This window comes from Apus apus, chromosome 1 (assembly GCF_020740795.1).
Source record: "Apus apus isolate bApuApu2 chromosome 1, bApuApu2.pri.cur, whole genome shotgun sequence".
Classification (NCBI taxonomy): domain Eukaryota; kingdom Metazoa; phylum Chordata; class Aves; order Apodiformes; family Apodidae; genus Apus; species Apus apus.
Genome location: NC_067282.1, coordinates 58,520,756 through 58,547,812, shown reverse-complemented (window position 1 = coordinate 58,547,812; position 27,057 = coordinate 58,520,756). Strand labels below are relative to the sequence as shown.

Genomic DNA, 27,057 nt, shown 5'->3' with positions numbered 1-27,057 from the left:
ATGTCTCTAAAACTAGAATCAATAGGATTATATTCAAGATAAATTCCTCCATTCCCTTCTCCATCCTTAATGTACACTGTTTGCCTTTGAAATACATACACTCTTTTACTAGGGAGTTTAGCTATTTTCACACAAAAATTTGCTAAAAACCAATACATTGTAATGGTGAGGCTGACTGGGAAGACAAATATGACCTCTGAAAGACCTCTGTGTCAACAGAAAAGAAACATAAGCATATAATATATAAAGTGAAAGACTGCAGTGGCTGGAGAAAAGATAAATAACATCTCAGGATACACCGATATTTTCCTGAGAAATTTTGTTGTTTTTTTTTTTCCTTCACAGGAATGGTAAATGATAAAGGTTTTATTTATTGAATTATGAATAATTAATGAATAAACTGGGATGCATTATTATTAGGCAAAATTATACACTATGCACATTAAAAGGTATCTAATTTTGTATATTATTGCACATTTGTATCTATTCACTGAAAAACATATGAACACCCACAAGTTCCTGTTTTTATAAAAACTATTCAAGCAGTGAAGCACATCCCACTACAGTCTCTATGATTTTGGGAGCCCTATTTCCTTTGTCTATTTTCTGGGGTTTATTTTTGTTTTAATTCATACATCATGATTTCTTTAAGTCAAACTCATTTATCAGGCTATACCTTCTTTACATCACCTCACATGATGAAGGTGCTTTATGTTAATGAATTCAAAAAGCTTTCTAAATTCCAAACAATATATACATATCCAAAAAAGATGAGGGTGATTTTTTTTTACTGGAAATAAAATATATAAAAATTTATCTTGGAACTAAACTGAAAATTAAAGTCAAGTCATAATTTCTTGATTTGTAACAACAACAGCAACCACAAAACCATTTACTTACTTTTCATTACAAATACAAGATTTTGTGAAAGGGAATCTTTATTTTTTTCTATTGCACCAGCAATGTCGTAAGTAACCTACAATAAAATATTGTGACATCATTAGTAATGACCAATGCATATTTTTAAAATCTTAAAGCAGTAGAACTGAAACTGTGTTTTTTTCCCACTCAGCAATTGAAGGTTGGCACCAGGTAGTGTCTTTTGCTCCTTTCACAGTTCTAACAGTACTAACCAGAAGAAGTAGTTGTTGAACATTGTGTGTCTCCACAAGCATACAGAAATTTCATCAGACTGATTCTGAAACATTTCCACAAGGCAAGACTCTGAATCAAAAGTGCAGTGTAAAGCAGAAGACAGTGACCTAAACATCATTTTCCATGTGAGTCACTCCCAGAACACAGAACATACAGAAAGGGTTTGGATCACCTCATTGGCCCAGTGTCATAATTTCAAGATCAGACAGTTGGATTGTCACTCCTTCTGACATGTGATTGCAGATCAATGTTAACACACGTGGTGGGCACTCTGAAGAGTGAGCAAAACACAAGGCCCTACCCGGAGCTCCTGAGGGTACATCCAAAATGAAGAAATATGACCAAGTGGCTGTTTTAACATTGAGCCCATCCAGGAGACGTTGTATAGAAAAGCAGCACTATGACCAAAAAACAGTCAATGAGCCATGGGATTTGTTGGGTTGTTTTTTTTTTTTTTTACTTTTTATGGGATGGAAGGCAAACAACTAGTTAGTTCACAGGCTTTAGATATAAACATCTCTGGCTTGCACAGTAGCAGAACCCAAGGGAATTTTTAAATTAAAAAGGAAGAAGATACTAGATCATAGTACCTCGAGGATTAGGCAGACACTTAATGGGAACTTCTTGGGTTTTATTTACCATGGGAACATGTTTATATGTAAAGCTTCTTTTAAGGTTTGTATTGGATCTGTATCCTAGGTCCCTTAGATATCTGGGGAAATTATATCCTTGTATATTTAATTCAGCTTTAAATATATAATTAAGATTAGTAATATTAATTGGTGCATTAATCTTGTTTTCCATTGGGTCATTTGACAATTATGAAATGCTGTCTTATATATGAAAGATACTGTATGACTTGGATGTGCAGAATCTGTTAGAGTTAGTAATTGTCAAATGATGTAACCAGTATGGCATCTGACATAAAAAAGGTATAACAGTAGAATTACATTCTTTTCCATAACAGATGCAATGTTATATAATTTTCTAATTGCATCTGCTAAGAACATGTGACATAGTTAGCCAACTATTAGAATAATTTAAGTATACTATTAAATGCTTTTAGTGTACTTAAAGTAAATGTTCTACCATACTGGTCCATAAAAGTTAATTAACAGAACTTATTCGACAGATCTATAATGCCAGTTCTTAACTGAGTATGACTAGACGATCTTTCGAGGTCCCTTCCAACCCCTATGATTCTATGATTCTATGATTCTATGATTAGGCTTTGACTAAGTTAGAAGAAGAGGGTGAGTATTAGTGGGGAAAGTAGGAAAGTATAGCAGTGGGAGACACTACATTAAGATTGAGTGCCCAGATTGAAACAGGGAGAAGTTTCTATTACTGATGCTGGTACAATACATCAACAACTTCTAGAACTATATTCATAAGACATCTCTCATACCACATAAAATACATAAAAATTATCAGGATTCTCTTTTATGAAGAAATGGCTACCCCTCTAACAGTTTCGCCACAGACTTGGTAAATTAATTCACTGCCTAAAGACATGAAAACAGAGTCAAAGAAATGGCACTCTAGGGTTCCATATTCATTGCCAGTCCCACAAATGAGAAAAAGAAAGAGGCCTTCTTCTAGCTGCCAATTTTGTTAATTTAATACTGGCCTTATCAGAGGTATCAACCTACGTAGCACTTTGCCTAAAGCACATGTATTTCCCTCAGTGTTTTTCTACTTGGTTTCTAAAGTAAAGCTGGCCAAACTCTGCACTGATTGACACTCAAGCACAGTGGGTAGTTATTCTGAGGAGACAAAAACCAAACAGATGTTGTATGATTCAGGCAGAAAATGTGCACTCACATCATAGTTCCGTTATTATAAAACGTACTCCTTATTCTCACTTCTATTTATTGCAACTGTTTGCTCTAACTTGCTTTACCTGATGAACCCTTTGGGACAGACATGCAGTATGCAAACATATGTGTTTCTGTTAAGCAAAGGAAACAAGATCTTTAGATACTATCTGAACTACCTGAACTATTTTTATTAAAAGAGAATGTAGTGTGCAGTTCCACACTGCATTTTGTTTCATGAAAACAGATTAGAACAAGAACGGGACTGGATTTTCTTTCCTTCTTGATTTAAGTTCAGAGAGGAAGAGAGCTTAAACTAAGCACAGTGGTAGTGGGGTAGGGTGAATGTTCAGTGGCAAGGAGTTTCATTACTTATATACAAAAAAAAGTTACCTGAATTTATTTCTTTTTAAACCTGTTTTCTGGTCATTTAGGCTGGTATAGCTAGTTCTATTATCATGAGAACTAGAAGATTCAAAGATGAGATAAAAAACCACTCAGAAAACAGGAGGTTCACACACCAATTGTGCACCCAGTTAGCTTTGGGAACTGCATATTCCTCTTACCTTCTTACATATTCTTGCCTTTCGATTCTTTAATCATCTTCCTGCCACTCCATTGTAATGCTTCTCTCAAAAATTAATATTCTGAATTAAAGTATTCACTCTCATAATGTCTGACTCTGGTAAAGGGCTTTATTTGCTTTCCTAATATACTTTATCAATGGGCCACCTTTACATATACTTTTCATCAATGCCTTCAAATTCTCTATGTTGTGAACAGTTTTCATATCTTGTGATAGGCCAAAAGCAATCATGTTTAGTGGCAGATCCAGCAGGAAGCCTAAAACAAGCTAGGAAAATGCCACTTGGAATGTTGATTTGATTGATTTGGCTGCATTCACAGTGAAAAGGGAAAAAAAATACTATGTTCATAACAAAATGTATCTCAGAAACTCACAGTTTTGCATATGTTGTTAAATTTAGTTAATATGAGAACAATTAGTTCATGTAGTTAAAAGAGAAATTTTTGAGAACATGTCCAAGGACAATTTCACGGAGGGTCACTTTAGTTATTAATTTTATGCCAGTACTTAAATGTGAGTGATATAATTTGAAAGCTTGAATGTACCATTTTTTTAGGGTCACTGGGCTTCTCACCCTCTCCAACCAAGCCTTGTTAAGCAATGACTGAAGTAAACAATTTTATATAATCTGTGTATTATAACACTGCGATAGAAATATTAGCATATTGAATCCAGAAGATATTTAGAAACAAAATAGGAAGGTGAGGGGAAGTGTTCTATTATTTGTCCCTGTAAGTGGAAGTCCAAAATAAAGCCTAATTAAAGAAAGAAAAAGAGAGAGATAGGGAGAAAAAACACAACTATCCTGTTGGTGTGAAAAAGCAAATCTTTGTCAAGCAACCTTTATAGGCTTTGGTATGGCTTAGACTAGGCTGATTTAATTGTTATGTCTGTGGATTCAGCCTGGGGAAAAAAAAAGAGAAAATGAAAGCATCTTTAGTGATTAATCCATTTCTTTTTGTCTTTTGATTTAGAGGTTCAGTTTCAGAAACTGCCTGGGATATGTAAGGCATTTCAGACAAGACTGTCTTGGTGAGGTGAGCTGACAGCTGAGGGGTATTTTTGAAATGCACATAGCTGAGAAATGGAACAGACCTTGATCTGCACTTAAAGGACATTATGTGCACAGGTTTATTGAGCAAAGAAGTTGGTCTTTAGGCTTGATCAGTCTATTACAGTACTGTAAGTCAAAACAGTGGCAAGGCAAACAGCAACAAGAAGCTTATCTGATTTGTAAATTCAAGCACAACTTTAAAATTCAAGTATAAAATAAAAAAGCTTAAATTATGGTGACATTCTTCAGATTAAATGAACAATGAGCAAATAGATCATTATCTTGAACACCGGTGTGTTAAATATGATTGTTAGGTAAAGCTCTCTCTCTTGGCATTGTGCTAAAACAATATATTTACTATTTACTTATTGATATATTAATTCTCACATAAAATAAATTAAAAAAAAGAACTCCAAGTCCTCGAGAAAGTTAATGATGGAATGCTATTCTTCAAAGATCTATCAGTAAGTCTGAAAGTTCAGAGATATAAGTCATGTAAAGCCCTTCCTTACAGGAGAGCCCATAATGTAAATATTAATGTTACCAGGAAAAGTACCTAGATATTCAGTATTACAGAGTCTCAACCTAGTTTCAGCTGCTGGTCAGATGCATTGATCAACTGCATCCATAAGACACTTGGCTTCCTGCAGGCAAGACTGCAGTGTGCGGCACGGACTCGCTGTGCCTCTCCTCTCATGGTGCTGCCAGGCAGACACAGCCTCTGTGGGAAGCAGCTAAGAATATGCATCTTCATGTGAGGCATCAGAAACAAAGCAATGCCTCAGATGCACACACTTTTTCCAGCAGAGATCAGACTGCCAGTGTTCAGGGAAATGTGTTAAACAACCTTCAGATAAAGCTTCCACAAGGTGGGGTTTTTTTCAGTCATACAAAACCTAAATCATTCTTTTCTACCTTCTGCCTGAACAGAACAGATAAGCTTTTTGTCTTACAGCATTCAGATATGAAGACATTAAACAGCTCCTAAAAGAGACTCATAATGTGCCAAAGCACTGTAGGATTCTGTTCATCTGCAAAATTAAAACTGGGAGATAAAGTAAAATACTTGATATGATCAAGTACTAATGTTCTCAGTGGCTTTTGCTGAACATGTGTTCATACAGTTAACAACTGTATCACATCATTCATGCAGAAGAAGACACACTGAGTGTTGTGCAGACATAAAAATAAAATTCAAAAGAAACTAATAAAAAGTTGTTTTATTTCTTCCAAAGGATCATTCTGTCACATTTGGGTAATACAACATTCTGTCAGCCTCTACAGAAAAATCTCACCCTGTCTTCATTTTTTCTATGCACAGAAGCTTATTTGTGCATTTTTTTTCCTCTTTTATTCCACTTTCTTAATTCCAAAACAGTAAAGAAAGTAGGAAAAAAACCAAAACTCTTTCAAAATGGCACCACACATACAGATTTTCTCAAAGCATTGCTTTTCAAGTAAAGATTCAAAATTCTTCAAGATTTTTCCCCTAACACATTAACCTAAGCCCCTTCCTTCCGTATGCCTTCTTAGGCTCACTTTGAACTCATGTTTTCTGTTTTTCACTCCTGACCTGTTATCTCTTTTCTTCCAGTACTGCCTTTTCTGTAATGGCCTAAGGCTCATTAAGGTTGGAACAATGTGTTGTCCCAGGAAAACCTACTGAGCATAAAACATAAGGGAATGGGCAATGCCTGACAATGGATGACTATAATAAATCAAAAAGACTTCATACTGGAAGAAAAGATAATTTTTCTATTACTATCCTGACATAAAACATTAAGATATGAACATGTTAGAGGTCTTTGAAACTGCCTGGACACATCTGTATCAGATGTAATCCTCTCATAATGCTCCCTATTTCATAATAGAGATATCAGTTTTGTTGACAAAAGGCTGTCTGTCAATCTCAATTAAATTTATAGAAGAAGTCTCTTCAGTGAGGCAGTGTTTTTGATTGCTGCATTTTCCAGTATAACTGCACTTACGAGCTGCTAAAATTGCTACTGTGTCTGAGATAGGAACACAATTCTTTCTGGACTTTGAGCTACATACATAAACTATGGACGAAAAAGAGCTCAAATCACAAGAGTCCATAGGAGATTCATATTGGGGCCAACATAGAATATTAGTGCTTTTTTTTCCCTCTAGATGTCTTGGAGTAGCAGCTGTTTCAGGTTGGCTGCAAACTACTCTGCAGTTAGAACTTGGTTACTCAGAGAAATCAGGCTGTCTGCCTTCGCCTTCTCTATAACACAGAGCCTGCATTCAGTGTGACTTCCTCCACAAACACCAGCCTAGACACACCACCGAAATATAAATGATTAAGCCTAGAAGTGAAAAATTTCATATTCAATTACTTGTCTGTCAGATTTTACAGGTAATTCTTTTCCTTCCTTCTGGGCTGATTCATCTTTCACTTACGTAAATAACAAGAAGCTTTACCAAATTAAAGGAGTTACAATGAGTGAAAAAAAAGTGGTAAGTAAGAATAAAATCAAGCCTTCTTGTTTTAAATTTGGGGATCTCTGAAGGTAATGACACAGAGAAAGACTGCTTTGTACTTCACTTACTTTAGACTAATTTAATTGATATCAGACTATAAAAATGGCTCCCAAAACCTGCCAAACTACACTCTTATTTTATATATGAAATTCTTACTTTTGAGTGCCAATAAAACCTGATATATTTAAAATCCTGGTCCTTTAACAATTTTCATATAGCATAAATCAAAAATTACTTTTATAAAAAGCTCCTAAATGTAGTAAGTAATAGCACAATCTAAAGAACAGCATCAGCATTTTTAAAATGCCAGTTTCTATTCAACTTATCAACTTATGAAGACATATTAGTTTGAGAACAGACTCAATTTGTATAATTATTTAGTATAGTAATGCTGTTATTAGATTTTATGGAAATATGTATCATAAATCACTGGAAATGTCAAGCTATGATAGCTAGCTAACAATTCCATGAGATATCAAAAATGCAAGTGACTTTAAGGATTTTGCTCAGTCAGTATTAAAGTTAGGAGTGTTAAGCACTTGCACAGGAACATTTCTGTTTTGGCAAGGACAAGCATTTTACTGCCATAAGGATGCAAAAAACCACCTGACTGTCTGGAATACTTCCTTCGCCAATGTAAATCAAAGGATCTCCATTGACTTCAAAAGAATGTGTGAATTTACATTACTTGGAGAGTTGTCTATTTGTTCATACTTTTAGATTAAATGTCACTACTATTATTAGGAAAAGGTCAAATCAAGTGTCTATGTTACAAAAAAAACCAACCTTAACAACCATGCAAGGATAAAACACACGTTAATGAAAAGTGTACCAGTTACAAATCTCAGTTTAACTTTCATAACTGGGCATCTGAAACTTTGTTCTTAAAAAATGTTCCTAAAGAGTGCTTCTTCTGAGAGTAAGACAAACTTTTTCTTACTTTAAAGAATTTTTTTTTTATTGTTGTGGTTGTGGTTTTAATGCAGCTGCCTTGCTGCTTCTGTCATGTCAGATTTTTGGCGTGTGGAACCTTTTAAAGCTATCATGATAAATCTGTATAATCATAGCAGAACTCCATGAAAAACATATTTAACTAACAAATATAAAACAGATTTATAAACTAATTAAGACATCTGGAGTTTAGTGTTTGTTCTTAACTCTATCCCTTTAAGTGCTAGTAAGTTTTACAAAATCTTTGTTGTGCAGCTATCTAACCACTGAGTGACCTCATGCCTACTGAGAAATCCCAGCAGTAAAGGTATTCAAACTACTTAACTTTGGCAAATAATTCGAGTCTAAGTAGAAGGCCATATGATGAAAGAAAAGCCTCCAGGGAGTTATTCAAAGTATTTAGGTTAGGAATTTAAGCACTGCCCAAACAGTCTCAATCCTTTCCATAATGACCACATTTCTATCATTGGGCAGGAATAAACTTGCCTGCATCAGAACAGTACTCAACTCTTCTATTGACTTAATTTCCAAATGAGGAGTCACAAAATAGCCCTTGCCCCATTTTTATTGCTGTAAAGGTCCCTAACCTGGTTAAAGAAGCCTAAGCGTGCACATTCCAACCCCTCATCTGTTCTAGAGAGCTCAGGGCTTTCATTATATAATGCTGCCTTGGGATATGAGAGAGCCAGCAAGCCTTTTTTTGGTGACCTGGAGACAAGTCTTGAACATGTCTCATAAGAGTATCCACTATCAATAAGCTGACTGACTGGGTGCATAAATCTGTTCTACCTAAAATATTCATCATAGCAGAAAGTGCATCATCCATTCCCTTTAGGAGCATGGGTTAGAGCTATTTTTCGGGTGTTTGTTGTTGTTTTTTTTAACAGCATATCAGATAAACTCTTTGCATTTGCTATTCAGAAAATCACGTGAGGGAAGGTTGCTCTAATTACCTCTCACAATAAGCAGCAGCAAAGCTATTACAATTCCTGTATAACTGCAATATGCATTCTAATCAAAAGACTTGATCACAGCTGCCCAATTTCTTGTTCTTTGAACTGATGTCTTCTGTCTGTTACTCAGGTGAAGAGAGGAGCATCCAGGTGTCGGTTGTCTGGTTATAGTGAAGCACCTGCAATTTCCACATATCTTCCTCAGAGGGTTCTGAAGTATCAGGTGAGTATCACATGCTGCCATTAAATCCTGAAAAAGCCAGGTCCTGCCTGACAGCAGACTTTTCTGAGATTTGAGGTTTAAAGTGACCTGCTAAGTGAAGTCATCCACTAACAAGACTCACAGTTATATTTATAAATAGCATAGTGCATCTGATCATGATGCAGTAGTTCCAAGGGCACAGTAACTAAACAGCTTCTAAATGTGCTACGAACAAAGATTTTATGGGACTCCATCAATGGATGGACAGCTCATGGAATCACCTGCATAAGACTTAGAAAGTGTGAAAGGACACAGAACAAGCTGTTCAGATGTAAACTGATTGTTGCAGCCTTCAGTCTAGGTTGTCACCTGATGTCAGTGGACATCTTGGAAGAGTAATAACTAAAAGACCCCACTGAATTGTGCCTATACAATCTACATTCATTAGCTCATTTAAAATACCATGTTTTGAACAGAGAGAAGAGGCAACATGTCAGATGAATCACAGAGAGGCCAATACGTCAGATTCTCTACACAAAATTACGATCCCCTTAAATGCAGACCCGTTTTGCTTGCTGTAGGCTGCAGGTAGTAGAGGAGACAATGTGAAAATAAGGGAGTATTGGAAACAAAGGGTAAGAGGTCTTTTTAAAAGAATTGATAATGCTTTTCCCATTAACACTGCAGGAGAGGAAATGCAAAAAATGCTGTTTTACAGCCATATTTAGAGATATGCAGCATGTTCTGGGATTTTGAAGAAAAAGAGGGGAAAAAAAAATTTATTATGATTGCTAACAGAAAAAAGTGTGGTTTTAGGGTTTTGTTTGTGTTTACCAGATGCATGCTGGTACACAAGGTATCTATATATATGGCAGACAATCTACAGGGAACCTGTACTGTGCTGGAACAACATCTGAAAGCAAAGTGGCAGGTAACTAAAATGGTATTAAATATTTATGCTGAGGTATCTGAATCACCCCCTCCTTCATTAAGTGCTTACAACAAAGATAAAATTTAAGAGCCAGAATTAGGTAGCTTGAGTATTGCACAACGTGATATAAACTACAGATGTTACACACTAGATATTGCATTGAGATTCTAAGCTGTGCCCCAAAAATTCCTTAGTAGAAAGTGAATTGTTATTTATAGCCAGGACTTGGAGAAGCCATGTGGAATTTTTTGTTTACTCTTTTTCATTAAGTCTGTGTAACCAATCAAACAACTCACCCTCCCAGCATAATGCATAACAGTGAAGGTGGAGCCCTGATCCTTTGGGGCAAGGTTACCATTTCCATCTTTTGTAGAGGAATAGACTGTATTTGTATCTAATGTATCCAGGTAAGACTGAATACGCTTAGACAGACTCTGTTCCACTGACCAAATAGATTGACTTTCTTCATCCAGTATTGACAAAAAGCCTGATGGTTTCTGAAATAAAAAACAGATTTTTCTCATTTTATACAGGAGCAATAGAATTTCAGTTGTTCGTTGTAGAGTAATACAGGTTTTAATTTAGTAAACAGAAACATATATCGCCTCAAAGAAAAGGAAAAAATGGTTAAAAATTCTGGTAAATCTCCAAGACTATGCACATCAAATAATTCTGCAAGAAACCTAGAGAATAATATTTAACTTGCAAAAAAATGGTAACTATTGATGATCTTTCAGTAAACTGATTGGGCAACTTCCTTCTTAGAAGTTATACTTCAGAAACTAGTTCCAGGAACAAAAGAAACTGTCAGGCTTAGAACAGAGACTTGGCTGCCTTACAGATGCGTTAAGGATATGGCATGATACACAAAGGCTATGTGTGAATCACTACGGGCAAGGAGTTTCTATGACATCTTTTTCAACCCTGCACTGTTACAAATCTCTGTTAGCCCTCAATCTGTGAGGTCAGTTATGACAGCTCTCTCTAAGATCTCTTTGGTTGCAATAACCTTCTCTGCAGTTTTATAAATCAGAAAATGCAGGCAAAAGTTAGTATTAGTCTAACATGCAGAGGCTGTGTATAAATATACATAGCATAAAATGGATATGAAATCTACCTGAAAGAAAAAATCCAAGGCTGCAGTATGGTTACCAGCAGAATACACTGTTTCCATGGTAACTCCCTCTTGTACACATTCTGCTTGCTCTTGTAGGAAAAGCACTTCATTGATATATTGGTGTATCTTCTCATTGGTCATGTTGACACACAGCTATTGTAAAACCAAAAAAACCCACAAGTATTAGAAGTTTACTGCATAATTCATGGGTGTAGGTTTTACTGCACGCCTGATAGAGAATTTGATGAAATGTCAATCCACAACATGTTATCTCTCGGTAGACCATAGATTAGCAGGACCCTGGGGAAATTTACATTTTAACAGCTATTAGTATTAAATGGGGAATAAACAGATTCCTGCCAGAACAGTTCATTGTGAATTCCTCATAAGAATCATCAAATACCAGCATTGTCAAATATAGTGCAAATTTACATTAATTCCATTGATTGAAGTGGGGAAACTCTATGTGTAAATTGTTGCACTTGATATTTTTCTGCAGTTTACATTCAGGAAGACTACACAGATGCAATGTGCTTTTAGAAATAAAGCCTACATATTTGGTAAAAATCCTGACTGTGTAGTTAGGTCAACTTCAACTGGGACTGGTGTTGTTCATAGACATAGACATAGACAGTGGAACTGAGTGCATCCTCAGCAAGTTTGCTGACAACACCAAACTGTGTGGAGCAGTTAACACGCTTGAGGAAAGAGATGCCATCCAGAGGGACCCTGATAGACTTGAGAAGTGTGCCCATGCCAACCTCATGAAGTTCAATAAGGCCAAGTGCAAAGTCCTGCACCTGGGTTGGGGCAATCCCAAGCACAACTACAGGTTGGGTGGACAATGAATTGAGAACAGCCCTGAGAAGAAGGACTTAGGGGTGTGGTTGATGAGAAACTCAACACGAGCCAGCAATGTGCGCTCGCAGCCCAGAAAGCCAACTGTATCCTGGGCTGCATCAGAAGAAGCATGGCCAGCAGGTCGAGGGAGGTGATTCTCCCCCTCCAATCCACTTCTTTGAGACCCCACCTGGAGTACTGGGTCTAGTTCTGGGGTCACCAAAACAAAATGACATGGAGCTCTTGGAGCAAGTGCAGAGAAGGGCCACAGAGATGATCAGAGGGCTGGAGCGCCTCTCCTATGAAGACAGGCTGAGAGGGTTGAGGCTGTTCGGCTTGGAGAAGGCTCTGGGGAGACCGTAGAGCATCCTTCCAGTACCTGAAGGGGCCTACAGGAAAGCTGGGGAGGGACTTTTTGCAAGGGCCTGTAGTGACAGGTAATGGCTTTTACCTGGAAAAGGGGAAATTTAGGTTAGATATAAGGAAGAAATTCTTTAGTGTGAGGGTGGTGAGACACTGGAACAGGTTGTCCAGGGAAATTGTGGCTGGCCTCTCCCTGGAAGTGATCGAGGCCAGGCTGGATGGGTCTTTGAGCAACTTGTTCTACCTGCTCATGGCAGGGCAGTAGGAACTAGATGGTCTTTAAGGTCCCTTCCAACCCAATTCTATTATTCTATAAAACAATATAATAGCCTCTGAAATATCTTCAGTGATTGCCTTATGAGAGGACCAGTGCCACTTTTACAAAATACATACTTTAATAGGAATCTGATTTTCAAATAAAAACTGGTGGGAGTTGTATCAGCTTATTTTGGGACCTTTTGCTTTTTTATTCAGAGTACCCAGTCTTCAAAAAATACATATTTAATAACTTTGTGGACTATTTTTAAACTGTTTTATTTATTTTGAAGTGAATAATTCTAAAATCTCCTCCGACATTATAATAACTATCACTAAGAACTTAAGAAAATATAAACTCCTAAAAGGTGTAGAAGAACCCTTTATATAATGAATGATGCAAGGAATGCTTGCATGCAGTTTATTTTCAGGCTGAGCTAGTCACATATTTGTTTGGGCCGTAAACTGTATTTTCCATGAATAAAGTGTGTAAAAGCAATTCCAACATCAAGTCATACTAAAAAAAAATATTAAATGTTTAGATCAATTCTTAAAGTACATGGCTTAACATCCAGCTGAGTGGAAAGAACCCAAGTAATGTATAATAGTTGCCTGAATTTCACATTAACACCTCATGGCAGTATAGTTAACTTGCACTTGCTATTCAATGAAACAGAGCAGTGTGAAAAACAGTCAAAAGAAGTAAAACAAACCCCCATTTTATAATCAAATGTCTGTTATTAACCATCTTTACCAATGTATGACAGTGCAGACAAAAGATAACCTTGACTAAAACCAATGTTTTCTTGACTGGTATTTGTAAAGATTCAGATTGTTATCTCATTTTATTAACAGAATATGCAATTGACTTGCACTGACTACATAACTTATGGAAAAAGACTCTTTTTTTTAATTTTGTGGCAGGCAAAATATGCTTTACTGATCACTTTTTGAGTTTAATTCTAATTACAAAACATTTTCAGGAGCTTGTTAACATTCTTTTAGAAGGCAAACATAACATTACAAGCTTATACTTCAATCGTTATGTAAAGTCTTAAAATTATGCATGCTGTGTATAACTTTATTTGTAAATGAGTTATTTACAGAACCACATTTTTTAACTTTCACAGGTAGATTTTATCATAAGAAGAATTGACAAAATCACTATGAACTCGAGCTTACTTTTTATCATGTGTCAATCTCCTAACATACATCAAAACAATAAATGTACTTGAGGACCTGACAGTGCAGCAAAATTACTGAACTGCAGAAGTCAAGCCAAAGGGAAACACTGTCTTAATCATATCTTATAAAGAACTGATAAATAGCATTGGTTTTAAGCAATACCATCATTTAGGTTGGCAGATTTGCCATAATGACAGTAAGGTTCTGAAAACCAGACCAGAAAGCAAGCTCAGGCTCTTCAGCAAGCTGCAAACTGCTCCAAAGCTGCTCTCTCTAGCAGTAGCTGTGAGTCACAGCTCTGCAGAATGAGAACCAGGAGACCAGCCAGGGACTGCTGAAGAGCAAGACATTCTGATCATGTCTTTCTCCATTTTGATGTTTTATACTATCTGCTGGGGAAAGGTGATGAAATGAATGTTTCAAATTAAAAGACTGACACAGGCTGACATAATAATTAAAGGAGCTGAAATGTAGAAATTAGATGAAAATGAACTAAACTGGCTTTGCAAACCTAACTTCTTCTGCTGCATCACAGGAAGTATTATATAAAATGACATATTTTCAGGCAAAAGATATAAAATGTTCAAAAAACTTCATTTTTTGAACATGTATTTAATTACACCCATGAAAACTAGATTAAAATATGGTAGAAAGAAAAGAAAACAATGAAATTTTTACCTAAAATGAATGTCATAGGAATACCTTTAAGCATTGTATGTTTGCTTTACTCAATATTACCTATGGTACTTCCTCATTAAACAATGTTAAACTGTTCTTTACATACCTCTTATTAGCTCCAAGTATGCCTTTTCTGTAAGAAATCCTCCTTTATGTCTGTCTTCCTTTCTAATCCTAACTCCCTATCATGCCCCAGTGAAAACAGACACACCATCTATTTGTCTATGTCTTCATTAAAAACTGTCTAGAATATTATTAAAAGAAAAAAATATATCTTGTTAAAGTATTTAAACAAATAACACACAGTATCATCTGAATTGTAGAATGTGGAAAATAATAAAGTGGCATTTGGTAAAAGCAATAAGTCTTCATCACATTAAACAGCTTGATCTCTCTTCCTTTTAGCACATTAGACCAGTTAGTACTATTAAGTATAACCCAAATTCTAATTTAGGTAGAAGATCAAAATTGTGCTGTACTCCAAAGACTAAGGAACTTTTCCTGCTCTTCACTTTATATAAATAAGTATTAGAAAAGGCATAGCAAAAAAGGGAATTTGTGAAAAAATTTGGTGACTGTCAATCAGTGAGGGAATGAGGGATGTAAACACCCTTTGGAAAGATCTTTTACATTCTTTGGTCATGCAGAAGGATTAGCTGTCTTAAGGGATGCACATTCAGAGCATGGAGTAAAGCTTACAGCTGTCATATCAACAGATCTATCAAGCCATACGTTATGGGCCAAGATGATGCAGCTACAATGCCAAGTTTAATTTGCAAGGTTGTGCTCTAGCATTTCTCAAAAATGTAACTCTAAGATAGTGGAAAGCAGAGTTATCTTCTATTTGCTGAAGTTGGAATTAGAAAACATTTGCAACTTAAGGTTGACAATCACTTCTTTCTCAGAAGTATTGTCATCACTGTTCCCCCTTGTATCTGCTACCCAAATATTTCCACATTCTTTTTTTTATGTAGAGTACCAAAAATAATAATTTTAATGAATGTGTAACAAAATCAGAACCCATTACATTTCTTCCTTTGCCTTATAGGGGCAACAGGATCCAGTAGAATTTTCTTGATTTCTATGGAGCTCCAATACGAAGTCAAATATTGTCCTTCTGCCTCTCTGTCAGATGAACTTTATTTCACAGGGAATTCATGTCAGTTGCCATTAGCTGATCTGTGTTCCTCAAATAACATAAAACAGAACCCAGTGCTATACTAAAATTTGGGTAGCTGTCACCCAAAAAACTTTCCACAAAGAAGGGTCTGAAAACTCCCTCTAATAGGAACCCAATTTCAAAACAAAGTGGAATAGTCTCTCACCTGAATTTGTACATATAAAATAATTAAACAAACATGGCAACAGCAGACTTCTTTCCCTGACAGAATTAGGAATTAAAGGTACTGAAATAGTTCAGAATTATTGTTTTGCTCATACTGCTGGCCAGCAACTAGGTACTGGGGGACAAAAGAGGTTGCTGCTGTGGAAATGCCTCAGTAAATGCAGTAAATGCTGCTGTGGGTGCTGCAGTAAAATACTAGTTAATAAATGTCTTTGTACAGCATTTCAACAATCAAGCACAAGCTGTATCTAACAGGAATCTCAGTTTAAGATAAACATCTTTGTTATTTTTTTAAAAATTATTTATTTGATTTGATCTGACTTTATTTTTGTTTTTGTTCTCCACAAAGTGTCTACTGTAAAAGAAAAAAGAAAAAGAAAATATTTTAATGCCAGGTACATGATAAGCCAACTTTAACATTGAGTAAAGCTGGTTTTCCAGTGGCTGACTGCAACACTGGGCAGACAATATGGGAAAAAAAAAAATTGCAGACCAGGAAAAAAGACCAAAGAGACTGAGAGGGAACAGGGGTACACCATGACAAAAACCATACAAACTGTAAGATCCAAAGTAATGGGGTAAAGGAACAACATAAAACACAAGATCACCAGCCCCCTGAGAGCAGGAATGGGCTTTTACAGCTCCACTCAGCTGCATTCAAGTCCCTACTTCCTATTAGGGCTCAGTGTCCAACAGCGGCCACCTATTCCACAGGCTAGTACAGAGGAAAGCAGGACCGTCTGCCTATGCTGTGGACAGACAAAACCAAAGAGGGTTGATTTCTACTCCATAAAATAAAAAAAATAAAATATTGAAATGCTCCTTCAGACTCTCTGAATGCAGATGCTAATTTGTGTGACCTCCCATCTGCCATCACTGAGACTGGAATGACTGTAGAAACATTATGTAGTTTTTATCTGTTCATCCATCTACAAAATAGGCAACACGAGCTTACGTTTGGATAGCTAGAAGAACTCTCATGGCTGAGGCAATGAGATTTAATAAAAAATATTCTGTTATGTCTGTTTAGTTTAGGAAAGCTCACATGAAAAAAATTAAATGAGGTCTCAGCAGGGTTAACTAAGGAAATAACACACAAGGAAGTCAAAACCTACCACATCTAATAACAAAAATAGGTGAAAATTCCTGTGAGCGCAGCTGGGTCATTCAAGCTCTTCTGCTTCACCACAGTGACTCAGAAGTGAAGTCTTGAGTGGGGCAGGCAATGTTGTGGGCTTTGGGAGCCAGCTGGCTCCTATTGTGGGAGCTGTACTGCATGGAGCTGCCACAGGAGCCATGCCTCTCCCAGCACTCTACTGTACCACACAGATAATGTGGACATAATTTAATGGGTATAGAGCTGAATGGGAGTCAAGAGACACTTGACTGTTTCAATGACCTGCTGTCCTAATTCAGATAAATCACTTACATTTCCTATAAAAAGGAGGAGATACATACATATATATATATATATATATTTGTATATACTTTTCTCTGCAAAACTTGAGAGGTCCACAGAGACAAAACACCATGCAAGAGCTAAAGATGTTATTTAGCAAGAGGTAAATATTTTTTTCAGTTTGTCATTTGAATTAGACAGAAAAGACTACTGGAGACCATTTTATTTAACTGCATTATTGCTCTTTATGATGCTTCCACAAAGACCTGACTTTCTGCAGGGGTAAGAAAAGCTACTCTTGCTACTCTGAAGTCTAGTTCTTCTGCTATAATACAGTTTTCTTAGAAGCAATAGTAGGAAAATGGTACAAACAGTTAAGTATCAATCTTCCCTCCTGCATTTCACTTGTGCTCATTGGTCAGGAGTTTTTTACATTTGTGTTGCATGCTCTTCTGGTCAAAGAATACAGCAGCATAAAGTTACAAAGAAGATAGGAGCATTCTTTGAATGTACTATTAGGAGCTGTGCTGTGAAGGAACATTGAGTACAATCGAACATAGATTTAAACTCTACCAGAAGAGAAGCGGACATTTTCTACTTTTAAAGAAGTGCAAATTAAACCGTAACCAAATATAGTCTCTCTCAGACAAGGAAACCTAAGAAAACATTGAAAACTAACACTGAAAACTGCCATTACTGTTTTTGGTAGAGCACCTGTATTTCCTGAAATCATCACAAAATAAAGGCCATTTATGTATGGAAAAGTACACACAAATCTGTGCTCACTGACCATATTCCAGTGTGGCTGTAGAAAAAGCTGTTTTGGCACAGCAGGTATGCAGCTGCTCTATGAAAATGTTGTTCCCAGTGTAATGATCACTGCTAGGAAATGATTGTAAATGGTAATTGAGGTGAGCTAGAAGTGTGCTGTAGTCATTTACCATGGCTTAGCTTATGAGCAGTAACTCACTGAGTCTTGGTAATTGAGAAGCTTTCAGTCTTTATTGAGCAATGACTCTCTCAGACTGTAGCTTCTAAAAACACTGTCCCATATCTTTCAGCTTTTAAATTTAATACCAAAAATCACACCGCCACTCAGTATTGCTTATTCCATACACTTATTTACACCTATTTTATAATTAGATGCTATTATAATTTCTGCTATTATAATGTATCAAACTTATGTTTGGTACATTATAATACAAAATGAAGGCTGAAGGCTCACAGATGCTCACTAAATACAAGGAAAGCTGAACTTTTAATTAGTACTGTTTTTCACTTCTAACGCCTTCTTCTTTGTAATTGCACATAAAACTTTTCTCCTTGCAAGCTGTCAGTCACATCATTTTGCCTGCAGAAGTTACCAGATTCTTGGTGTAGACATAATTAACCTTTATTTCCCAGTTCTTTGACATCTATTGTCCTATGCATTGTTCATAGACTGTTCTTAGACCAATTTTTCATTTGCCTTTGACATTTTAATACTCTAATGCCTTGTCATTCCAACACACTCACTGGAGTGAACAAGTTATACTACCTGTTTTATCCAGCTGTCTCTTCCTGAACTGTCTTCAAACACAACCTATTAAAATTAATTGCTTAAATTGACATGTGATTTAGGATCATCTCTCTCTTAATTATGATATTAAACTGTCTATCAACTGACCTGGTTTGAAGCACCAGAAAGATTCACACAGCTGCTTGGAATGTCCCCAGGTCTGGGTAATCAGAAGGTTTTAATCTTTCTTGAAAACAATTGTAATCTTTTTTTTCAAGAAAGTAGGCAAACTGATATCACCCAGAATGCTCTGTCTTACACTAATTTGTAACAAAAGGTTCATTTTCCCCAAATTGCTTTTAAATGCCATATTTAAAAATGTTAATCTAAATGTGATGAAAAGGCAATTTTTATAGCTCCTCCAGTGTTTGGCTGTAACATTCAGTGTTAACTTTCTGCAATCACAGCCCTTGACACTGGACATGTTTGCAGACATGATGCAGTGTTTTGCATGAGGACCCTATCTCTGCTAACAAGCCTGTTTATCATCAGGGTTAAGGAGCCCAGGCAGAATACTGAACCAGGCTAGACTGCGAGACAGCTCAAGCTTTTGAGTGAAGTCTGCATTGGGTATGGCTGCATGATCACCTGGTGCCATGTGGAGATACAAACTGGTTCTCCTAATGGACACTGCAACCAATCACTTCAGGAATCAGCCATGTTAATCACATGATACAGTTAATATAAAAACAAACTCTGTAATTCCCTCCCCTGTACTCTTTCTTCTCAGGAAAGCAGTTCAGTAGTTTCTGAGGTAATGACTCAGTATTACTCAACTGAACAAAACCCATTCAGTCCAGGTGGAGGGACAATAAATGCTTCTTGAAATACATTTATTTAGAAAAAAAGAAAATAAAAATGCAAACTTGACTTTGAAATTATCATGTTTACTACGCAGAAGTAATACAGTAAAATATTTTTTACTCTTTTTTTTTTGTCTCAGATTTTGTCTTCAAGCACCCTCCTCAGCCACTAAGATGAAAATGACAGAAACTGGAATTCATGGTATTTCATGTCAGTTACAGAACCTATAAAAGTTTCATGACAAAAAAAAAAGCCAAACAGGGTAAAAAGAAAAAGCCAGTTAAGTACCAAGATGCACTCCTCTGTTTTGAGATGAATTTAAAATGCATAGAATACTTTATCCTTATTAATCAGTAGATTTTATTGAATTTTTTTCTTTTTTTGCATATATTCAGTCTGTTAAAATGCTTTTGTTTTTTCACTTGGTATTTTTTCTCAAATCAGACATTCATACTGAGTAAATGACTGTGAATATTGGCACACATCACTAATCCCTAACCCAGCAAAGGTAGAACCGCAAACAGAGTTTTGTGAGAGGGGAACTGGAGTAAGTTTTATTGCATTCTTACATGCCGTTTTGAAGATGGAGGTAAGCTCATCCTGTTTGTGCTTTCAAACACTTGGAAACTGGATGCCAATGTAAACATGCAACACAAAATCAACTAAGGTGGCTCTGTCACTTCTTTTTCACTATAGAGAGAAAGTTGAGCCATAAAACAATGGATTGACTGGGATGAAGGGGCAAATTCTGATTGCAAACAATAACAGGCCCTTTGTTGCTGCTGATGCTATCTTTATTCTTTTCTGTGCTTTGATTTTCTATTCTATGCTTTGATTTCCTTCTGCTGCATTACAGAATGAATGAACATCTGAACCATAACATAAGAGTTCTCTTTCAGTGTGTTGTGTAGAGTTGCTAATACTTTGTGAAATACATAATTCACAAGAGCTTTGGTGTTCAGAGACCAGTGCTGAAGGTGGGCAAGTACTTCCATAATTTTCAAAAAATGTTTGACATTCAGCTGGACTTTTAATAATCCAGTGAGCTAAGTTTGATTTATTTTCCATGGATCTAATTTAACATCTTTTAAAAGTTATATGTTGTAAAGTCACATACAGGTGAATCTGCCAGCAATGGCACTTAACAGAATGTAGCATTATAACTCTATTTTTCCTCCAAGACCTTTTTGATCTTTCTTCCAATCCAGTGTAGTGTTCTACTACTCACTGACACAGCTGAAGTTTCACTTCCACAAGCATGAAAACAGATGATACTAAATATTTTCCTTAGCTTGTCTTTTGGTGCTGATACTACCACTCTTCCAAATAATTATGGTAGATGTTTACTAGATTATTTTAAAATGCTGAATAACTGTAGAAAGCTGGGGTTTTAATTTACATGCAGATAGGCAGAACGGTAAAAAAAAAAATTCAAGGACAAATTTTTGCCTCCACCTATGTTTATATTCAGATCAAAACACTCATTTTGCCTAAACCCCAAAGCTTTAATAGAAGAATTAACTACTACAATAAATTGAGCAAAATGTAGCCACTTACCTGCTCAAAAGTATTCTTTTGAAATTCTTCAAATCCAAAAATATCCAGTATTCCAATTTCAAACACCTGGTCACTAGGGAAGAAAAAGATATTATAGATAATAAGAATTCAAGCAAGTGAATAATGTATCTGTTGTTTCGACAGAAGTATTTCAGTACTAGGATGAAAGCAGGCTGTATTTCACAGAATCACAGTATCATTTTGGTTGGAAAAAACCCCTTTACGATCACTGAGTTCAACCTGTATGCAATACACACGCAGATCATGCATACAACAGAGACAAAATTCTACACACCAACTTACATCAAACATAAATAAAAGCACAGGGTTCAAGACTCTTTTAGCAGCCATTTAAAAGACTGAATTTGTTAGAGAAGGAAAAAATCTTTGCTTCTTTAAAGTCTGGTTTCTAAAGTCCAGTTTCTAAAGGTATAAAATCCTTCATTTGCTTAGATGAGGTGTAGCTATTGAAGAGAAGCTTCAAAACTATTTTGTTGCACTCAGTTACCCCTTCCAGTTTATGTTTCTCTGACACTCAGAACTGTTCCTTCTAAATGTGCTTAAAGGGAAAGCTTTTAAGTCTAAGTCCTCTCTGTGCCAGCATCAAGTAGAGGCTGCAGGCTCAGGCTGCACAAGAAGTTACATCTCTCAGGGGAAAGAACAGTCAGGATCTGGGCATGAAGAAGACAGATGTTTCTTTTCCATATATATAAAAGAATACTTGCTGGCAGTGCATCTAATCGGTCACATGCCACTGCTTGCATTCAGGGAAGGCCCAGTGGAAGGATAAGGGCACAGTAGTCACCTAGGATTTGGACAGAAGAAGCAGGAAAGGGACAGAGATGTTATTATTCCAGACTTCCTTGGGACTAAGTCATTGTAAGCCTGATCTGGAGGAGAAACGAAGTTCACTATGGGGAGTAAAATTGATCTTTTAGGATATCCTGTTGCCTGCTTTGTAAGGATCTGAGAACTCTGTGTGAAAGGGCTGGGCTCACCAATGCTGGGCTTTTTTCTTTATTTTCTTCACTGTATCATTAGACAGAGAACATAAGAAAAGGGGTTACAGTAAAAAAAAAAAAAAGTTGCTATTTGCCTACATGAACACACTGGGACTTTCTCCAGAGTGAAATGATATGCCAGCAGGGTGAAAGACTTTTCACTATAACCAATGGCTCTCTGAACAGAAGAAATCAGTAAAGGAAAAATCATTCATCTTCTTGAGAAAGGAGAAACTCATCTAAAGCCGATGACTGTTCCTTTCTCTTTGCCAACATAATTTGTAAATGTATGGTGTTATATGCATACAAATAATAGCACAGCCTGCAGTTTCTGAAATCTAATTTTCCTTCCACATTTTTCCTCCATGTTTATTCTATGTCTAAGTCTCTGTGTATATCAAAATATAGATGAAAAGCAGAAAAAGGTGATCCACTGTTGAAGTACCTGAGTATAGTTTTATTACAGTTGTTGTACACACTAACATTTAATTAGTTGAGAATCAGGCCCTGAAAATAAATTCCCATATAACAATCAAGAAAAGTAAAATAATTTTTAAAATTAGTACTACAAAATAAGGTAGGAAAAACAATTATCAGGGACAAGCTTTAGGCTGAGCAGAGCCTTCTACAAAAACTATACCCAAGAAGTTTGCCTTCTATTCTAAGGCACACTAGTTCAATGCACTACTGCTTGTCACAAGACTGGCTATGTGAGTAAATGTCAGACTTAGAGAGCTGCATAATAAATCTAGTCTAGAATGACTTTTTTGGGCAGGAGAGGTTATCGTGAGGTTGATTAGCCTCCAAGGGAATTTCTACAAGAAGCATAAAGATAAATCACCACCTCCATCTCTAGCAATGAGAGCAATTTGAATTGTGTTTTAAAATGTAAGCCCCATTCTCAACTGTTTCTGATTAAAGATGGGTGTACGTTCCTTGTCACAACGTGTTTTCAACAAAACCAGTCCACTGCTAGAAAGACGAATCAGACATTTTGAAAACAAACTACCTCAGACTGTTATAGAAAGGCCAGAATTACTATGCTATTTAAATAAGTTTTGGAAAAGAAGTAGTTTGGAATATCAGACTACTTCATAAGTTTTCATTCTTATTTTATTATTTTGTCATTTATCTATAGCCTTCCTTACCGGAAGGCAAAAAATGAACTGCTATGTAATATCACACAACAGCTGATACATTGCATTGTATTTCACAAATATTAAGAACTACTTAAAACAGTTGGAACAACTTATCCCTTCTCTGTCTAACTCAAAGAACAGACTTGAGGCTGGACTGCTTACATCCCAGTTGAGTGCTGTGACTGCTATTTTGTCAAATCAGTCTCTCTTTTTCTCAAGGAATATATAAACATTTGCATAAGGAAAAGACCTAAACAAACTGGACTTAAGGAATGATTACAAATCAGGCAAAACAGGAACCTGGCCCTAATTTCTAGAACTCCAAGCAAAAGCCTTAGCAGCCAGTCTATTGCCTACCTCAAATAACATTCCTTATCAAAACTGTGATATTTTCAAGAAATATGTTAATTTTCTGGAGATGCATTTGTTGACAGGAAAATATGTCATCACAGTTTTTTCATGAACACCTGATAATCTTGGCCTTGTAGTATTAGAAGATGCAGACACTACATACAAAAAGTTGAAGTTTTTAAATAATTAATGTCTTGCCTACAGGGCAAGTATATCAGAACAAGGCTCTGTATCCTCTACAATAGTGGTATTTCATTACTAGATTGTGGCATTTATTTGAAAAATCTCACCAACTGCAATAGTAATTCTCTATATGAAATTATAGCCCAGATTTTGGTAATTATATAGCAATAGATAGCACAAAATAAAAACTAAGTTTTTTTTGTATGTGGCTACAAATTACTTGGCTTTCTTCTTTCTTGTTGTCTTCCTGTTTTTTATACCACTTTTCTTTTTAGAGGAAGTGTCCATGTATATTTTTCTTGGCTAGCTGTCAATGATACTATTCCCAGCAAAATTACTTTCCTTCAATTAATCATAGCAGTGATTGCCAAGGCAAAATAAAGCATGAATAATCCCATATTTAAAAATGAAATGGCAGTGTTTAAAAGAACAAATATTAGAAAAGAGCACTTATTGTTCTGAAAAATCCCCTTAACTTACTTTATTCTTTTATGGCTACTAAGCATCACTGACACTTTTCCTTGTTATGTTTCAGATATTCAATATTTGCTATGTACAAATAAAGCAGCTATTGTTTTAGTGGGCACTGAGACTTTGATTTCAAGTTTGACTATATTTCCTAGCATAGAAATTAGGAAAACAGCAATTTGCCAATATTTGAAGAATGTTTTTACATCTTAGACCTGTACATAGCTGTGAATAGCTTAAAAAAGGCATTCATTTTAACCATCATTTATTTGATCTTGTGATTTACAAAACAACACTTCAACCCATATTTTACAATGCCTCCAGTTTTGCCTTTTTCCTCAGAATGGCATCTCTGTAACGACATCCTTATAGATTAGAAATACCTTTTGATCTTGTACACTTAACAACTGCATTATAAAGAAACTACATATAAAATCTTGGCAACTCCTAAAACCAATACACATACACACCAGACATCCTGTCTGATGATCTACTGTCTTGGCAGACATCTTGCCATTCATCCAGAGATACTCTTGAACTGCTTGCCATTCCTGGCAACATGAACAGAATTCCCTTTAAAATATTTCTGACTCAGCACTTCAGACAAATCTACAGGATGTTATTGGACCACTCCTTTTTCATCCCAGATGGTTTTCAGCTCCTAATCCATTGTGTTCATTCCCATTGTCATTTTTTGTAATCTGCCTACACAAAGCAGTGAGGTGAATCTGTTGATGTAGAATGATCTAATGTGCCTTTCCATCTGCCTCGGAAATAATATTTCTTGCTCTTCCTGCAATTTCTACCAGTAACTAGGAAGGATGCCAGTTGGCTTATGTCTGATCTAGATAAACTAGAAGTGGTACTAATTAATGAGGAAATATTTCTAGGATTAGATGAAGTATATAACCTAGCCTTAAAATGAGGACATTCAGAATCCTACTTAAGACTCCCTCAGTTGTCCCAGGGGGACAGATTACACTCAGTGTCATAAATATGGTTCTTGAAAGGAACAGGCTGAGTACTCCCAGTTGGCTATGTTGTTTATCTCAGTTACTAAAACTAGTTTCTGAGACTTTTGAGAGAGATTTTTCCGAGAGTTTTTTTAAGATTCTGAGATTTTTTTCTGAAATTTGGGAGTCATTGATACATTTCTCAGTCGTCTTGCTCAATGACTGCAATTTTTCTTTTAATATTACCTTATCCAGGTGTGAGTGGTACAGATAGAGACAGTAGTTGGACACGGTGAAAAAAGAAACACTGTCTCTGTATCTGACAAACATTTAAGTGAGTTGACAGGTGTGGTAGGAAGGGAGAAATATTTTTGCTAAAGGACTCAAGATCTCTCATCAGTAGCACACACTCTTTCCCAGCTCTTTAGAGAAAAATTTGTTCTATGCTTTAAAAAATGAGGGTAAATCGCATCCTGGGCTGCATCAAAGGAAGTGTGGCCAGCAGGTGGAGGGAGGTGATTCTGTACCTCTGTTCTCTCATAGGACTCCACCTGTAGCATTGTGTCCAGCTCAAGAGTCCTCAACACAAGAAGGACACGGACCTGTTGGAATAAGTCCAGAGAAGTGCCACAAAACTGATCAGAGGGCTGGAGCATCTCTCCTACGAAGACAGGATGAGAGAGTTGGGTCTGTTCAGCCAGGAGAAGACTCCATGGAGACCTGATAGCAGAATTCCTGTACCTGAAGGGGCCTAGAGGAAAGCTGGGGAGGGACTTTTTACAAAGACATGTAGTGACAGGACAAGGGTTAACTCTTTTAAGTTGAAAGATGGTAGATTCAGATTAGATATTAGGAGGAAATTCTTTGTTGTGGGGATGGTGAGACACTGGACAGGTTGCCCAGGGAAGCTGTGACTGCCCCTTCCCTGGAAGTGTTCAAGGCCAGGCTGGATGGGGCTTTCAGCAACCTGGTCTACTGGGAGGTGTCCCTGCCCATGACAAGGTTGGAATGAAGGACCATCAACTTCATTTTCACCTAAAATAAGCTATTTAGCTTCCAATTTGGAAAGGGAGCTGAGGGTAAATTTATCCTGCTGAAATCGAACATGTCTTATCAGCACTGCCAATATATATGAGCTGGTTAGCTTTCTTTGGCCAGCCTAAATTAAGAACTTCCCTTTTTCTTTCATAAGTATAGTATAAAACTATCGCAAATTCCTCATTCCTGACAACATGAAATAGTTGTCCTGTTTTTGTAAGGACTTACAACATCACATAATCTTCAAGTTACCACATAGGTAGAAATAGTTTAGATGAGAAATATTTCCACAAGGTTGAAGTCACCTCTGGCACATATGATTGCACTGAAAGGAGACTATAAGGTAAACAATATACAAACTGCTTTGACTTTCATTATTTGAACATCCTACAATACCTAGACGTGATAGGTTTACAGTACTGAAGAAGAGATACACAACACTCTATTCTGAAAGACTGTGAGATATCAATTTTCAAAATAGTAAAATTACACATTATTTCAAATACTTTTAATAGATTTTTAATATACTGATTCTAGATTACTTCCTCAACAAACCACTACAAATGAGAGCAGTAGAACTGGGAATACCTGAGCTGCATTGTTGTCTGTCACAGATATGCACTGAGCTAAGTCCTTGTTCCACAAGTCCCAGGAATAAATGGGGAAGAA

The 27,057-nt window shown here is 36.3% G+C and overlaps 1 protein-coding gene across 6 annotated transcripts in view; it reads right to left on the bottom strand.

The window, feature by feature from the left end:
- The window catches only part of MYO16 (myosin XVI), a 365,593-nt gene that overhangs the window by 85,249 nt on the left and 253,287 nt on the right, over positions 1–27,057 (bottom strand). For all 6 annotated transcript variants that reach the window (XR_007888391.1, XM_051608256.1, XM_051608258.1 and 3 more), the window contains exons 21-24: positions 21,256–21,328; positions 11,272–11,424; positions 10,451–10,651; positions 901–976 (exon numbers count right to left, since the gene is read on the bottom strand). Coding sequence is in view for 5 of the 6 variants with exons in the window: in XM_051608256.1 (XP_051464216.1) it covers positions 901–976; positions 10,451–10,651; positions 11,272–11,424; positions 21,256–21,328 (503 nt within the window). In the remaining variant the exon portion in view is untranslated. The remainder of the gene's footprint in view (positions 1–900; positions 977–10,450; positions 10,652–11,271; positions 11,425–21,255; positions 21,329–27,057) is intronic.